General features: G+C 35.7%; 1 protein-coding gene across 1 annotated transcript; it reads left to right on the top strand.

The window, feature by feature from the left end:
* The first annotated feature begins 455 nt into the window (after positions 1-455).
* LOC146141557 (uncharacterized) lies at positions 456-10,249 on the top strand. The gene is made up of 5 exons (XM_083389761.1): positions 456-700; positions 3,704-4,284; positions 6,292-6,385; positions 8,173-8,328; positions 9,636-10,249. The coding sequence occupies exons 2-5, from the start codon at positions 3,778-3,780 to the stop codon at positions 9,821-9,823; spliced, it is 945 nt and encodes a 314-aa protein (XP_083245887.1). The 5' UTR covers positions 456-700; positions 3,704-3,777; the 3' UTR covers positions 9,824-10,249.
* Positions 10,250-17,993: the final 7,744 nt, after the last annotated feature.

Consider the following 17,993-nt stretch of genomic DNA (forward strand, 5'->3'; position numbering starts at 1 on the left):
CCAAAGTAAGACATACTTAAGTCTAAATGCGAAAAACTCTTGTCCAATCAGCTAAGTCAGCTACTTATATTTTTTGAGCAGTAGGCTAATTGTTGCCGAAAACAAAGAAGTCTTAGTTTCTCTATTGTACTGTGAAAGGAAAACGCTGTAGATTATATTGACTTTTAAAAGGCAGACATTTATTGCAAATGTATAGGTTAAATCAGCGCTTCTCAACCTTTAGTCACAGCGACCCAAATATTAAGCGTTAAGTATGACGACTAAGCTTTGGCGACCCGTTGGTTTTCCTTGTAAGCGAACAAAAAATAGGCACAGAAAATTTCTCATTTTAATAATTATTATAAGACATTATTTGTATTGCTTCCTTAATTTTCATAATTGAGAAATTTTGCTCAGAACCAATCTCAATTAATATAAACATGTAACTGCGTTCGGCGACCCAACCAAATCAAATAGCCACCCGATTTTGGGTCGCGACCCATAGGTTGAGAAGCACTGGGTTAAGTGGTGTATTCTCTCATTTTTCTATGTTAGGGTGTCGACCGTTTTTCTGAATACATTTTCAATTTTGGGACTGTTAAAAATGTGATTTTTACCAGATAAGTTGAAAAATATTACAAATAAAATCTATCTGGGTATTTTTACCTTTCAAGCATAACATAGCATAACAAAATCTTCAGTTAACGGCCTATTTTTTCAGGTGAGACATACTTTTAATGCCAATAACAAGTAAAAATACGGAAAAGTCAAGTCCAATCATCTAAATTAGCTACTATATTTTTTATTCTCACCATAAACATAAGCAGTAATTGTTGCCAAAAAATATTTTTATTTTAAAAATAAAATTTGCCATTTGGGCTTCCCACCTTTTATAAGTGATGTTTTGATTTACTTCTTAGTCACATTAACTGAAAATGACACAAGTTCGTATCGAAACGTCTTAATCAAGATGATGTCGATCTGCTCGATCTTTTTTGCTTTGACATTCATTATCAAGCTACATTTGCCATTTTCCTGCTAATGACTCTAGTCATCCCAAAATCTAAGGCGCTTTCGGTCGTACAGACAAAATTGACCGTTACTGGTAAGGTGTTTAGCATGCCAAGCAATTATCCAACCTCGCAGGATATTTTGTACGTTAGTTCCGCTATATAAGCAACATTTTCGGAGGCGACAGCAACGCAAAGCTGGATTTTGCTGACGACCCTTACGTTTTATATTTTGTTCTACTTTAAAAAACCTTAGAAAATTAGGTTTATATATGAATAAAGCTTTTATTTGTTCTTGAAAAAATACGTTCTCGAAAAAATACGTCCACATTATCATATCTGTAGTGTCACGATCTTTAAAGCCATGCTTCGGCGACTAGTGTTGTAATGGCTTAAATCAACGCACTTAAAAAACTGTTTTCAAATGACTTTACTTGACTTAAGTCCTTTACACAAATGACTTGGGTGGAAAGAAAGTGTTTTCATTTACCATTTTGTTATAAAATTGAGCTATTTATCTCAAGTTAGTTTGATTAGATTTGCTACACGCTGTTTTTTGTTATTTTGTATCTGAGTTATTGCTGATAAAAATTAGGCGAGTTTTCCTATTTTAATAGTTTATCGTCTTATTTTATATCGGTGATTTGGCTTATATTTAACTTGCTCTAATAATGACATGACTTGCTTGTATTACAGAAAAAAAGTGAGAAAGAGTGAGAAAAATTATTACAAATTCAACAAATAAATCCTAATAAAGTTTAATAGTGGCATAGGTTTCAATAAAGTGATAGCTTCAAAAAGGCTATTAAACAAATACGCCTTTTGTAAAAGTTATAAATTTTGGATGAAGTCAACTTTACAGCATTGTCTCCACAATTAAAAACGCAAAATCGATTGCAAGCCACCTGTAGACAGCACCATTGACCATTGTCCACTGTCCAGTACTAGCCCTAAGGATCGTAATCGTGATTGAGCTAAACGCAGTCACTCAGCCAAAGGCATACAGTAAGTCGCACAGTCGTGCTTGCTACAGCTCGTCAAGCCACGCTTGGTGTAGCACAAGATATGCGCCTCCCTTACTTGCATAATTGTGTGCGTTTGCCTTCTGTCAACAGCCCTGTGTTGTGAGATAGATGATTTGGCCGCATTTTCGCACCTAGCCTATAGTTTGGTTGTTATTGATCAGACCTGTGAGTTTTTTGGCTGAATTTGTATAATGTGATATGAATGCAATGGCATTTTAAGTTTTAAATCGTGATGTTTGTAGTTTGTAGTTGGACGTATAATGAATATTAAAGCCCATACAAAAGTAGGTTGCATTTTGTGAACGATACGATTCGAATAAACTGAAGATATTCGCTGGAGGTTTTAGTTAGATAAAAAACGAATATCAAAGCCCATACAGAAGTAGGTAGCAATTTAAACTATTCGAATATCTCTTTATTCAGATATTTGACATATTTTGAAGTTGTTTTCGAATTTAGGTACTTGTGATAAGTTTTGTGGGTTATTATTTTTTTATTTGTGAATCTAGGTTTTCTTCTATAATTCGTTTTTTGCTACAAAGGTCGTTTTGTTTGCAAAATTTGAGTTTTGTTTCTGATTGCCGATATTGCTTAGGTCAGGGGCGTGCAACCTGCGGCCTGCGGAACCAAAATATGGGGCCCGCGGTGTGCTTTGGTTTTTGGCCCGCACCACTAAACATTCAGATAACTGTTAAAATATTAAAACTTCCTGACTGTTCCTTAATTAGTCTAGGTCGCCTTATATAGCATGTAAATTTTTAGTTTATTAGAATTAGAATAGAATGTGACCTGCTAAATTTTAGAATAGAATGTTGCCTGCTCACAAAATAAAACAAAATGTGTTTTGGATGCTGTTGCGGAAAGTGTACAACTTTGTGTGAAAGTGAATTGCACTGAGCGCTGCAATTTTTTTGTTCTTGAAATGCTTTCGAATAGCTACTTATGGCCTTGTAAAGAAAGCATATTAAAAATGTCCGTTTGAACTTTTTCGCTCATTTGAAATGTAATTGTTTTATATTCAATTTCAATGTTCATGGGAGTTGTAAAAAAAAGAAACAAATTTCTCTGCTCAGCGCAGCTAAAAAAGTAGTTTTTTACCGCGAACATCTCAATCTAAATAAGTTTCCACAGCTTAGAAAGTTCGTCGCTTTTAAGGTGGCTTGTTCGGTTCAACGTAGTCCGCGTGCGAGCAATTTTTTTTTGTTGTAGTCACTTACACAGTGGTAGGCCAACTGTGGACCGCGAGTTATTTTTGAATAGCTTGGTCTTATCATGTCATTTGGCAGTGTTTTGGCCATTAGGCGCGGTAGAATATTTCACCTTAAAACCAAATCTCAATTTATTTTAGCTAAATTTTTAGGGGTATGAATTTTCAGACTCGATCCACTTTATTTTTTCGGCCGGAATCAAGTCTTGTTTTAACCGATTCCGCAGCCCTGGTTCAAAGTATGAAAGTACCGAAATATGGGTTCCACTCTTAACGGTCTCGTTTATTTTTCAAGCGCAAACCGTTTTCTATGTATTTCAGCAATCCATTTTTTCCACCTAAAATCAAAACAAAGCGTATATAGCTTAAACTTGCACAAAAAAGAGCCCTAAAATAATAAAAAAATTTTCTATGTGTTTCAAGCAAGTTGAAGCAAATCGTTTTCTATATTTTTTAAGCAAACCTTTTTCCATGTATTTCAGCAATCATTTTCCCGCCTGAAACCAAAATAACAAAGCTTACATCTTAAACTTGCACAAAACAAGAGCCAAAAATAATGAGCGGTCGTAGCTCCAACGGTAGCGGGCACCGACACTCAACCAGGGATCGCTACCATCAAGACGAACGTCATCACCGCAGAGACCGACATCACTCCGAGCGCCAAAGAGACGAAAACGACCGCTACGACGGCTACAGGCGCGAGCGTAGGGTGCCTGGTCATGTGACCGATCCCTACCGCAAGCCCGAGGCGGAAATCAAACGCGGTCAGATCGAGAGTGTGGAGAGATATAGGCGAAACTCTTATGATAGGAGCTCGCGCAAAGCCAAAGACGCCTTAGCGTCCAGTGCGCAGCCTTATACGGTGACCTCCAACCAGCAGGCCTATTTCCCGCGGTCTCATGTAAATTACGGAAGTACGGCGACAAGTAGAAGACGAAGGTTGCCGGTTAATCCTTCTATGCTGGCCGCTTTTGCTGGTTTGGTTGGCGTTGGAGTCGTAATTGCGGCCATTGTAGTCGCGGAATGGCAGATCTTGACTGTACCCAAGTCTGGCAGCATCACGGTAAGTTGCTTGACGATTTTTGTGGCACTTAACTTGCTGTAAGCACTTATTTAAGCTAGGCCTACCATATGTCCTCTTTTAGTAGGATTTGTCCTATTTTTTAAGAAAATTGAATGGTCCACCGAGGACGCTCAAAAACGCCCAAATGACATTTTTTCGCATTTCGACTTAGTTGCTTATACTTCCAACCGGACTTTTAGGCGAGACGTTGTATTTAATTCCAAAAAATACTGTAGCCATGAAACATGCTTAATTGCTGGTTTAAAAAAGGTTTTCCAACAAGTTGCCCTGCCAGCCCTACCTTCTTGATTGTTATTGCAAACTTTGCGCCAGAAAAATTGCAACCGAACCTCACATGAAGGCCCAGTAAAAAAGTTTGTGATTATTCACTTTAAAACGTTGGATTTTAAATCGTCACTTTTATTTCCGTTGCCGCCAACAGCAAAACCATCGCGCTCGCAACAATGAGCGCTCGAGTTGCCAGCAACACCAAATTTCCTATCGAAAATTAATCCGAAAATTCCAAAACAACCAAACATCCCGAAAATTAGCATGAAACATTATTAAACTCAAACTTAACAATTCTACTTTGGTTTTACTTGCCGGCAGAAAAATGTTCCCTTTTTTTTAGGTGCTGAAAATATGGTAGCCCTATTTAAGTGCTTTTAAGTGACTGTTTGGACTTAAAGTAAGTCATTGGGAGAAAATGACAGACTTGGCTTAGTCATTTGACTTGAATTGGGTGCACTTAAGACTTAAGTCACTTTTCTCAAACGACTTGGCTTAAGCCATTCAGCACAAATGACAGATTTGACTTAATGGCCTGGCTTGTTTTTTACTTGGTTCGACTTAAGTCTTTTGGACAAATCGCTTAACTTTTGAACCAATAGCTTGAAACTTGGCTTAGCGAGTTGCTTTTCACTTTTTTGTACCACTTGCCAGGGTTTTAATGACTTGAGTCAATAGTTCGACTTTAGCGAACTTAAGTCACTGTTTTCAAATGACAAAACTTTACTTAAATCATTTGGAAAGAATAACGAACTTGACTTAAGGGTCTGACTTAGGTGCACTTAAGTCACTGTTTTCAAATGACAAAACTTTACTTAAATAATTTGAAAACAATAACGAACTTGAATTAATCACCTGACTTGGTGCACTTAATTCTGTGTTTTTAAATGAAACATGCCTTAACTTAAGTCATTTTTGTCAATTCAAAAACAATAAGTAGACACTATCCAACTATACGCGTTGGTAAACCACGAAATAGCAATAATATTGACACAGGAACCAATCCTGGCATTCGCAGGCGTTACGGCCGTCAGTCATGCGACCAGCAGACCGTAAAGAGTTTGTGTGTGTTTTGCATCATTGACTGTGAAATAACTTCTATATTTGCGCGCAAAGGCCTTTTGTATCCTCCTTGAGCCTTGTGTAGCTGTGTTGGTCGAGTGAAATGTTTTCTTGCCTCGCTTGTATTAATTTTATTGATCGACTGATTCGGTTATTCTGTTCATCGCTCGAAAGCAGGGGTTCCCAAACTGTTTTGGTCTGTGGCCCAAATGAGTATTTAATATTTAAATTGCGTGGCTCACCCCTGCTCTAAATTTGGAAAAACATTTCCAACAATAAGAGAAAAATCAAGCTCGAAAACACAGAAAAAAAAGAAAAAACAAGCCCAAAACAAGCAACCCCAAATTTAAAAAAACGCAAACTCAGAAAAAAACAAGCCCGAATTCGCTTGAAAAACGCAAGGTTGGCAACATTACTGCTCACCCACTTTGAACTGCTATCTCCAACACAGCAGCTAAAACCCATTGTTAGGAGACAATGACCTTTCTTGCTAAATAATTATTGTTTTTCAAAACAAAACGCATAATATCTACAGTAAAACAAAACAGTAGAATCTGTTCAAATGGCTTTGTGGCCCATTGAAAATGTGTTGGTGGCCTAGTACTGGGCCATGGCCCACAGTTTGGGAACCACTGCTCTAAAGTATTACTTTTACAGATCATCAAAACGGGCTTGTTTCGCTACTGTACCTACGAGAACAGCGCAACAACATGTGGGACAATAGATAATCTGAGTCAAATCGGAGGTCTAGGTACGGTTTATAAATTACTTTTATTTTAATTATCAATTAGATGTAAAAAAAATACCAGCACAAATTTAAACAGGTAAAATTTCATTTTTCTAGGTTCTAGTCCTCTTCAACATTTTTCTACCGGAATTAAAACTATTGATGTGAAAATAAATAGCAAAAACACCAAATCTGCCTAAGCCCGAAAAATTATTTTTAAAACTGAGTTAAAAAAATTAAAAATTTTGTTAGCCAAACGTAAACAACTTGGTCATATAAATTAGAACTAATCTAGGCCTAAAACCACATTTTTAAAAAGGGTTTAAAAAATTAAAAAGCCTAATGATTTGAGAAGAACAACTTGGTTATATAAATTAGAACTAATCGAAGTTGTAAGTTTAGTTAATAACCAAACTAGTCTGGTTATGGATTTTTCCACAATTTTGCAAAACACAAACATCAGAAGCTTTTTATATTTGGTGAAAAACACAAATCATAACAATTTAAATTGTTAGCCTTCAGAAAGGCTTACCGGCACCAGTCAGCTAAGCCAAGATTTAGTGTACTGTACTCTATATAATATAATGGGTGCTGTAATCGTTGGCCAGTACGACTCCAGAAGAGCTTGATCACAGAATAATCACCAGGGCCAGATAAATGTGGATTTCAGGCCGGTAAACTATACATATTCAGGCCTAAAAAAAAATTTTGTATTGAATTTTTTTGACTATTTATTAAAATACATAGAAGAGTTATTCGAAACGTTCAAAACGATACCAACTTCTGTATGGGATTTGATATTCGTATTACACCTTACTACAACCTCCAACCAGACTTGGACAACTAGATAATTCTAGTTTTCTAATTCATTGAATTAGAGCAAAATGCAGCTAATTCTAATTCCAATCTAATTTATATATTGCCTGTGTGCTCTAATTCTAGTTCTAATCTAATTCGGATTTTTCAAAAACTGCTACTTTGTCCAACGGCATTTTTAGTCACTCAGTTAAAACACAGAATTTCAATTAAAACTCTTTGGTTGGAACGAGTTGTAGGTAATTTTTACAGTCTAAAAAGCATAAAAAGGCTAAAAAATTAGCACACACATATTTACTATTCACATTCTTATAAGAATGCTTTGCGATTAAATTAAATTGGTTGTATGTGATTCTAGTTAAAATTCTAGTTAAAATTTGTTTTTTTAGGAATTCGGTAATTCTAATTCTAATCTAATTTGAAAATTCTCAAAACAATCTAATTTTAATTCTAATCTAATTTTAAAAAGCTAAAATAAATCTAGTTGTCCAAGTCTGCCTCCAACCATTATGCTCGAAAAATATTAGTGCAGTTTGAAACTTCATTCAAAAAATTTGGCAAGCTTTGTATTGGACTGTTTATAGGCCTATACATAATATGTCAATAACTATGTTTTTTGAAAAAAAAAAACTTTGTTGTGCTGCCGGCCGGACAAAACAAACTGGCGGACCTTGGTCTGGTGGTCCCCTGTGCAAAGTTTGACTTAGGATACTCTTAAATGTAGTAAAATCTTCCTAATTTTGTTGGCATATCATTGGGTGTTGTTGCTAAATTGTTGTGTTCACATTTCACAAATCACAACGTTCATTGTTATTTTCACACCGTTTAACTTATATCTATTTACATTTTTATGTGCTCTAATTATTTGTTTGTTAAAAAAGGAAAAATAAACATTACTTACTTACTTACCTTTAGGTAATCCATAAAATAAACCGTGTTTTTTTTGCTACATAGACTCGCACTTTGCGTTTTTTGGCACCGTTTTTTCTGTTTAGGTTTTCTGACGGACTTAGAGCAAGCCACCAGAGGGTTAATAATTATCGCCGCCATTATTGGTTTTGCCGGATTCGTTGTGAACGTAGTGTTCGGTCTGCATCATTTCCAACGAAGGAGAAGCGCGTTCTACAGCGGTGCCCTGTATTTGCTGGCAGGTAAAGGCCGTTTTGGAATGTCTTCAGTTAACAACTTGACTAAAGTTTATATAAGTCATTGTTTTCGAATGACGTTAATCGAGTTAGGTCTTTTAAGTCTTATGAACAATGTCTTGACCTGGACTTTATTGCGTTAAATAACAAGGGTTTAAATATTTGCTGGCAGGTGAAGGCCGTTTTTGAATGACTTAGGTTAACAACTTGACTAAAGTGTATTTAAGTCATTGTTTTCGAATGACTTCACTTGAATTAGGTCAAGTCTTATAAACAAATGACTTGACTTGGACTTCATTGTGTCAAATAACTTGGGTTTAAATTAAGTGTACAGTTTTGCAATTACGTCTTTTGAATAAATGACTTGACTTGAACGTCATTGTGTCAAATCACTTGAGTTTAACTAGTGTTTTTTAAAATTGTTGTCTTAAAAGATACTTTTTAAAATCTGCCAAAATCAGCGGCTTACGTCTATATATATATATATATATATATATACGCCTAATAGTAATATGCTAAAGTACTACAAGTGGACTAATTATTTTAGGGATGTACGATAATATCGGTTCGGAGACGATACCCGATGCCAAATGTTAACATCGGTACTTGTCCGATACTAGGGTGGTATCGGTGCCGATCCGATACCAAATTAATATAGGAATTTCAGCCACGAGTTAAAAGTATAGTTCGCGACTTTTTGTCCGAAATATCGGACATCGGTATCGGATTAAAGTGCTAGACATCCCTAATTGATTGTTATGTACATGTAAATGCGTCTTTTAGTCAGCTTAATCCTATCTCTTCTTGCCCTAAACCGGTTCATAAAGTTTCGGATCGGGTTTTGGTAGACTTTTTGTAACACTGACAGGTCATCCTAATTGATAATTAAAATGAATTGTAATGCGTAAGACAAATTTCATTAACCAGCCTATATTTTCTGCAGGCAAATAGCAATGGACTAATTTAGTATAGGATCGCGGTATGTTTTTAGAAAATTATCGGCTATAGGTATCGGAATACGTAGTAAGAATATTAAAGCCAATACAGAAGTGGGTAACATTTCAAACGTTTCGAATAAATCTTAAGGTAATGGCTGAAGGTTGTATAGTTAGACGTAGAAGGAATATCGGGCATTTATCATTTCAACTTATAATACCAAGTATCCTATCAATACCAAATTAATATTGGACTTTAGACATGATTTGAGCCGAATACTTATTAAAAAATCGCGATGTTTTTTTACATTTCTTAATTGTATATATACAAATGCATCTTCAATTCACCTAAACTTAAAACCTCTATCTTTTCTGTAGGTATTTGCGGCGTATCGGCCATGGCCTGCTTCTCTTTGGTTCTTTCGAACAACATCAGCCAGTCTGTCAACTCTACGGTCACATTTGCCGGCCTATCCTTCTATATGGGCTGGTGTGGCGTTTCTCTTTTGGTCATAGCAGCAGCAGTTTGCTTTTTATCTCACGTCACAACGTGGGCGAAAAAATGAACGAAGTTGCAATAGAGAATTAGGCAGAATCTTATAAGCCTTGCTTTACGACATGCAGAACGCAGGCGTAAAAATACCTGACAAACTAAATAGCTGCGTAGACTGGGCAACTTCCCAATTTGTAGCAAGAATTTCTTGATTTTTTTTGCATTTCTTGAAAGAGTAGGCGCCCATTAATGCCCTTACAAATTTACGGCAGTTGCATTACCAGTAGCATAAACAGTCACAGTTAGATTGTCATTTAACAAATCGTTCCATCTACAATATCCAAAATAATATGAAACCAAAAACTTAAGATAAAAGATATTTTTAAATAATTCGTGTCGAATTGAGTAACGTGAATGTCAGACAAACAACGAAAAACGCCAGCATCTTAACAGTATACCTATACCTGTATTAATATTAAACCCACGGATTTTTTGGCCAGATGTGTACAAAGCAATAAAGGCTATTATCTTCATTATTATTTAACTGTGGTTTAACATTTTTCATTTTTGTCAAAAATAGGTCGCTGATGGTGGTTTTTTGAATTAATCTGGTGCTATGTTTTTGTGGTATTTTCTAGATTTTCCAAACATCAGAGTTTTACCAATGACACTTAACCCAGGAAATATTTGCATTTTGTCTGTAATCAAGTTTAATATATAAAGAATTAAAGGCTGTCATCCTAAATACTATTTAACTGTACTTAAACATTTTTCATTTTTGTCAAAAATAGATTACTTATAGGATTTGGTTCATTGAAACAAGTCTAGCGCTTTTGTTTTATTTTCTCGATTTCCCAAACATCCAGAGTTTACCAACAAAATTATTAACCCAAGAAATGTTTGACCAAAATTGGCTGCAACCCAGTTTAATATACAAAGCAATAAAGGATATTATCCTCATTATTATTTAACTCTAGGCTACTTTAACATTTTTCATTTTTGTCAAAAATAGGTCGCTTCTGGTTCATTGATAAGTCTAGTGCTAAGTTTTTGTTTTAATTTCTAGTTATTCTGAATTTTGGCTGCAATCCAGTTCAATATACCAAGCAATGAACACTATTATATTCATTACTATTACACATTTTTCATTTTTGTCTAAATAAGGTTACTTTATTTCATTGAACGAAATCCGGTCCTATAGTTTTGCTCACTTGGTTTACATTTAAAATCCATTTAGGCTACTTTATTGTACCAGACAAAGCATATAACAAATACAACTGGCAAAATATTAAAAATGGTCTTGCTTTGCTTAAATTCAAATTGAAAACATCAAGGTAATAATCAGTTTACGCCACCAAAAAACTAACTAAGGTTTCTATCTCAAATCCAATATTAAAACTAAATCAAAACATTATCATTATCTACCGTTTATTACATCACTTTCTGCCGTTTATAATGTCTATTGTAAAGAGTTCTTATCGCCTTGCAGTTCCTTTATATAACAACTATTTAACCGTATGTGTTTGTGTTTTTGTTTTTTATTTTATACTTGCGTTTTTATGCGTAGTAAAGCGACTTTTGCTATTGGCGAAAAACAGAAGTCAAAACCATGGCAAAATTCTATTGGGTTTAATCAGTGGTTCTTATATGGGGTTCTTGAGATCTTAAAATATGATAATATTACCTGGGTACACTGTTTTCGATATCTTATGTCCAGTAAATATAGTTTAGTTTCAAATACATTTAAATGTCAGAGTACTGTTTTCAAACATTAATATTGAGAGCCGCCACTGCTTTAAAAGAAGGCACGATTTAAACGTTTAAAATGTATGATTTAACAAACATGATCTGTTTTAACGTTCTAAATCTATCATTTACTAAATCCAACATGTAACCTGTTTTTTGTCCTTGTTTTTGACTTCATGTTATGCTCTTTGTATCTTAATTCAAAACCTCTTCATATGTATGCCGTTGTTTTATACTTTTTACCGTTAATGAGATTGTATAGAAACGTTAGGGAAATAAAACTATTGATTTCTATACCCAAACTTTGTCAATGCTGTTACTTGTAGCCTTATTGTAATGACTTAAGTCAATGACACCGCAAAGTCTTTCGGATAAATGCCTACTTGGACTTAAGTCATTGAGTGAAATGACTTGGGCTAAACTTAAGGTTAAGCATTTCTAATAAACGATTTTTAATAAAATTGAGCTATTTATCTCGTGTTTTGCACATAAACGATTATATTTTTTAGGTTATTTTTAAGTTGAATTATTTTTCCTAATCGGACAAGTTTACCAATTTTAATGGTTAATCTTTTTTTTTTCTGAAATTTCACTTGGAGATGACTCGCTCTGATAATGACTTAAACATCACATAGGAAGCTGATGAGTTGAACTGACGATTGACTGAGAACTTCGTCATTTAAAAATGTCTTGTTTGCCATACTGGTAACACTCTTTACTCATATATGGCATCAGTTTTTCATTAAACGTTTACTGTGTGGTTCGTAGGCTACTAACCTAAATAACCGCGTGACCGTTTTAAAGCTTCCGCAAAACTGTTTTTACGTCCCGTCCTACTTACACCGCTGATATAAATCCCCTGGCGCAGCTTAATAAATATTTTACCCTCTTGGTGGAAATTCACCTGAAACCTCACCCTAATAACTTTTATGGTTTTTATCAGAGTGTTGTAATGAATTCAGTTAATGACTTGATTTAGGTACACTTAAATCACTGACATTGACTTGAGTCATTTTGACAAAGGATTTGTCTTGGATTTTAGTCTTTGTGTCAAATGACTTAGGTTCAAATTAGGTGTGTTTATTGAACATTTTGTTATAAAAATAAGATATTTAACTTAATTGTTGCACGTAAAACGACCAGATTGCCACATGTTGCTTTTTTCTTACTTTTTGGTTTACTTGTTGCTTCAATCGGACTAGTTAACCAATTTTAATCTCGATAGTTATAATAAGTGATTTGACTTGTAGGTGACTTGATCAAATAATTGACTGGGACTTTACTTGGGTAACTGATAACTTGAACTGGGGCTTGACTTGTTATATTTGCAAAAATACTTTACTTGGACTTCAAAATGACTTGTTTACAACACTGTTTTAAGCCTTACGTAATGTTGAAAAGTAACGAATTGCCCAAATAAGGCCACCACCGCTAATTTGACACACCCTTAAATCTGTATCGTCCCAAGCGGGCCTTTACCTAAGGACTTCTTTCGTGACTGAATTGTACAAATGATATTTATTACGGTATTAAGCTTTCAAAATCACAACAAAGCCGCTATAATTTGAAGTCACCGTTTCCCGGCTGAATATGTGACCCCGGTCGAACGATGTATTGTGAAAGATGATATATGAACTATAGCGCAATGTTTTCTTACAAAGGGGGAGGGGTGTGTAACACCACCGTATCGCTTGTCTCAGCGCTTTTAGATTGTATCATTTTCGTTGACGTGATGCATTGCGTTTGTACAAACCCGAAACACTTGTAAACTCTGGAGCATAATGGTTGGAGGTTGTAGCAAGACGTACCAAGAATACCAAAGCCCATGCAGAAGTAGGTGGCATTTTAAACGTTTCTTCTTTTTAAATATTAAATGAAACGTTCAAAATCCTACCTGTACTTCTGTATGGGCTTTGATATTCTTGGGGTCTTTGTAAACTAAAAAGCAAAATCGAACTAGAGTCAAGTAAGAACTATAGAGAGAGCTGAATGCGTCCAGCATTTTATACGTTTGGCAATGAGAAATGCTTAGAAATTTAAAACAATGGCAACGACCAACTTTAAAAAATTTGTAAGCTGGATTTTGGGAAAGCCAATGGAAAAAATTAAGAAACCCTCAAAATACCTTAAACAACATTGAGTGCGAAAACAATTTTTACACAACAAAGAGATAAAAACGTCTAGGATTTTTAAGATTTTGCTTAGGTCAATGCTAAGACCGCTTGTAAATATTTGCTGTACATTTACAGAAGTATAGGCTATACATTTTGACCGTTGGAGTATATAAAGAGACGGTCCCTAGAAACACCCTAGAAAAGCACTGAATACGTCTATAATAATAATTTATACAGTAAAATAATGCCGCAAGACAGTTTAGAAGAATCCCAGTTTGCCGAAATCCACCCGAAAAGTGGTTTCATGAAGTTCGAATATTGGGTTCTCATGATATTCCTGGCTATCGGGCTGATTTCTATTTTGCTGTTGTGTTTGCGATTTCTATGCTGTCGCAAAACGAACAGCAGCAAGACGTTTGAAAAAAGCGCCGAGGTGAAACTTATGGAAGTCGCAGAAACTGAAGAGATCAAAAAAGAAGCAGCGTCGGTTTGTGACTTGCAAAGCATCTTTACAGAAATAAACGAAAACCCTAAATCTGACCAATCAAGAAAGACCGAACACCAGGCGAAACTCCGTCAAACTGAAATCATTTACCCTAATGGCGGAACATACAAAGTAGGTTGCTATGAATTTCACTTTCCAAGCGGCTCGGTTAGCAGGGCAACAGAAGTACATTTCATCATCGGAAAAGTAACCAAACACAGTGAAAAGGCATTCTCAATCGCGCCTGTGCTAACCTGCCTACCTTGCGGCACAACGTTCAAAGAAAAATTCAGAGTTTCGGTGAAAACAAGCTTTTTCGAGGCCACGCAAATGGCTGTCACCGCGAAAGTTTCGGTGAGAGATAACGACAACTCAGACTGGCGCGACGAATCAACCACTGCACTTGGAAAAAACGGCGAGGTCGTTTTTACAGCTGACCATTTCTCAGACAGGGCGATTGAAGTGGACAACAGTGCTGTGTCAGCGGTGGGCAGATCAATGGCGACCCTAGGCTTCGTGAAGAATCTACATCCCGGCGCCAAGGTGCTGGCGTGGTACGTTTTCGACAAGCTGGACGTGGCCTACGATCGCATTTTGAAGCTTCACAAGCGAGAAGAAACGGCCATCAACTACGCAACGTTCAAAGTCCGGCTCGACAGGGATCTTATCTTGGAACTGGAGCTGCCCGAATCTCGCCTTGACATCGACCAGCCTCGGACCAGCTTTCGCAGCTGTAGAATAAGAGATGAAGAATCACACTCGTCATCCATTAAGATCAGCTCGGTGCCCGAAAGCTCGCATTCCATCGGTTACTCGATCGCTCAATTCGCCCAGGGTAGCTACCACCAGAAAGTAACCGGCACCCTGCACATGTCATTTCTAGCACTGCGGGATGACGTCACCGAGCGCGATTCTGTCGTCATAAACGCTCACGACGTGATCATTGCGGACCTTGTGAACCAAATCAACAGCAACTCGGACAACAGAGGAGAGCAAGCAACGGTCAATAGACGAAGTAGAGTTAGCGACAGAACATCTGTCAATCAAGGAAGTGATGATAAATGGTCCGTAAGGCCCGCCTCCCATTTTTCGACGTCATCTGGTCCCAGAAGCCGGCCTAACTCTGTAACATCGCCATACTCTACGCTAGGTTAGTTGTTTCGCTAGTTGTTGTTTTGCAAAAAATGTAAAAAACTAAAAAAACAGAATAATACAGGGTTATCAGGTAGCACTATACAAAATCAAATTGTATTGAATTCTCGACAAGCTTTCCAAAAACGGTACTTCGTTAGGTCAAAGTAGAAATGCTCAATGCTCATGTCTTCTTAATGAACGCACGGTTGTGCGAAAAAGCCGCACAAAATGTTAACTAAGAATTGTGTTATTAAAATGTTAGAACAACTTAAAATCAGAAGGACCTCGGATCTTTCAAAGCACTTTTTTATGGAAAGTTAAATGAAACTACTTTGAGGAAACGCGATAACTTTAACAGTTCTTTTAGTTCTGTGTTTGTTAACCTTTGCAAATAGGGGCACACCTGGAAAGCGAAGCGAAAGCGATTTTTTTGGTAAATCGGCATTTCTTTTAAATTTTTTGCAAGTTTTTAATACATTGTCGAAAACAAAAAAAATAAAAAAATGGTTAACAATATATGTCCAATATTTTGAATGCGTTTTATGTTTGTCCGCGACGCACTTAGCAGCAACCTTCCACGGCGCAACGGTAAAGAAGCTCTAATCTATAGTTCAAAAGACAGCATCAAAACTTAAACAAACCGGATGTAAAAAGATCATTAAAAAAATTTTTTTTTGCACTTATAGTTAAAATAGTCAAGAAGTATTTGAAATGGACTCGTATCTAGTTTGTCGGCGGGCCGGATAGTTTACATTGGCGCGCGCGCCTTAGGTTGCCGATCCCTGTTATATAAGGTACCTTATAGCCCTGTTTCGAGTTAGACAATTACGGCAATCTGAAAACAATAATACAGGAGTGAACCTTGCCGCCTTTTTAATTTGTCGACAGCAATTTTAGTTTAAACATCCCAAACAGGCGATAAACCTGTGTAAATTCTGCGATATTAACTCCTCTGCCATCGGGAAACCGCAAATATTGGTGTTGCACACACAAAAAAGAAATGTTATCAAAATAATTTGATCTTTACTTTCAGGAAGTCGTTCAGAAGCATCGGGATCTTCATCGCGACAAAATTTTCAACTTTTAGATAAGTTGCGCCAGTTGGAAGACGTCAATTTTTCAAGGGCATCAGCAAATCCGTTCATGCGAAAATGATAAGACGCTTTTTGTGTGAACCTTCATTTTTTGCTTGTATATAGGCCTACAGAAATTGTATTTCTATTTTTGAGGATTTAAATCAAATATGAAAAGTTGTTATGTAAAGAAGCTGGAAGTTAGAAATTTCTAAACTAAGACTAAACTTAGTATGAAAAAAAACGAAGCTTGGGCACAATTCTCTTCACTGAACTTTGTGTAAGCGAGCAAAATATAATACATTAGAAGGAATAAGTTCAAATTTACAAAATATGAATCATATTTTTATAGTGCTTCCACAATTTTCTCAAATTATGTGAACTATTGCTTTCGGCGACCCAATGTCTGGTTCCAGTTACGAAAAAAATGAGAACTTTCCTTTCCGTGCTTGAGAATATTTTTTTTTTTGGTTATAATAAGTCATTTTATATTGTTTTGGGAATCATGTTTTCGTTTTATTTCTTTTTTTGGGGGGGGGGGGTGAAACGTTTAGTCTGAAAACCGACAATTTACCATTTTAAACTGCTTTACCAAACAGGAAAGTGGTTTGCTTTATTTGTGTAAACTAACTGTTTGTTCGCTCAATGTTCCAATTAATTAGATTTAAAGCTGACAAACAAATAATAAATTTATTGCCTTGAGCCCAATATTCTAATTATTTTCTACCTGAGTGTTTAAATGTTAGTGATGCTGCCAAACACTTACCTGAACATACAACCAGAGATTTTTAACATTAAAACATGTGATATCAAAGTCCATAGGTTGATTTATGTTTTCGTTTAAAAGCATCGTCCTTGATTCAGTTTTCTTTGTATTGTAAAGTCAATTCATCAGTCATTCTCAATGACTGTATTTCACTGTCGCCACCTGGTTTAAAAATAACATTTTTCAATCACAACTGTGGCCACCCGGGCTTTAAATGTATTGAAAAACATCTGTTGCACTTTAATTATCCAGCCGAGATGTTTAATGAGTTATGTGTGCCCCATTCTATGTTATATACAAACGACAAAACTCAAAGTTTAAAAAACAGAGTAAAATCAGGAAAGGACATTTAAAAAAAGGAATATATATTTCGCCTATACGGACATCGTCAGTTCCTTATTCAAATAGAATGCGAATTATATATTCCTTTTTTAAATGTCTGATCCTGATTTTACTGTTTTTTAAACTTTGAGTTTTATTGTTTATAATTTATATATACGCGTCAGCGGAACAGTTATCGACAAGCAGAAACCTGCGACTAAAGATACGCCCTTCTATATATATGTTATATATAGTATTTAAATTCCCTTTGAACGCACGATTTAAACGTTTAAAATGTATGATTTTACACAATGAACTGCAACTTCATAAATCTATCATTTAAAACATTTAAAAATCCAACATGTAACCTGCTTTTTGTCCTTGTTTTTGACTTCATGTTAAGCTCTTTGTATCTTAATTAAAACCTCTTCATATGTATGCCGTTGTTTCTACTTTTTACCGTTAATGAGATTGTATAAACGTTAGGGAAAAAAAACTATCGACTTCTATACGCAAACTTTGTCAATGTTGTTACTTGGTAGACTAATTGTAATGAATTAAGTCAATGACATAACTTAATTGTACCCAAGTCACCATCTTCTAAC

The sequence above is a fragment of the Ascidiella aspersa genome, chromosome 5 (genome assembly GCF_963924565.1).
Source record: "Ascidiella aspersa chromosome 5, kaAscAspe10.2, whole genome shotgun sequence".
Classification (NCBI taxonomy): Eukaryota; Metazoa; Chordata; class Ascidiacea; order Phlebobranchia; family Ascidiidae; genus Ascidiella; species Ascidiella aspersa.

Coding starts and splice junctions, on each gene's coding strand:
- LOC146141557 (XM_083389761.1), top strand. CDS start 3,778: ATGAGCGGTCGTAGCTCCAACGGTAGCGGGCACCGACACTCAACCAGG. Junction 4,285..6,291: donor CCAAGTCTGGCAGCATCACG/GTAAGTTGCTTG, acceptor TTACTTTTACAG/ATCATCAAAACGGGCTTGTT. Junction 6,386..8,172: donor GAGTCAAATCGGAGGTCTAG/GTACGGTTTATA, acceptor TTTTCTGTTTAG/GTTTTCTGACGGACTTAGAG.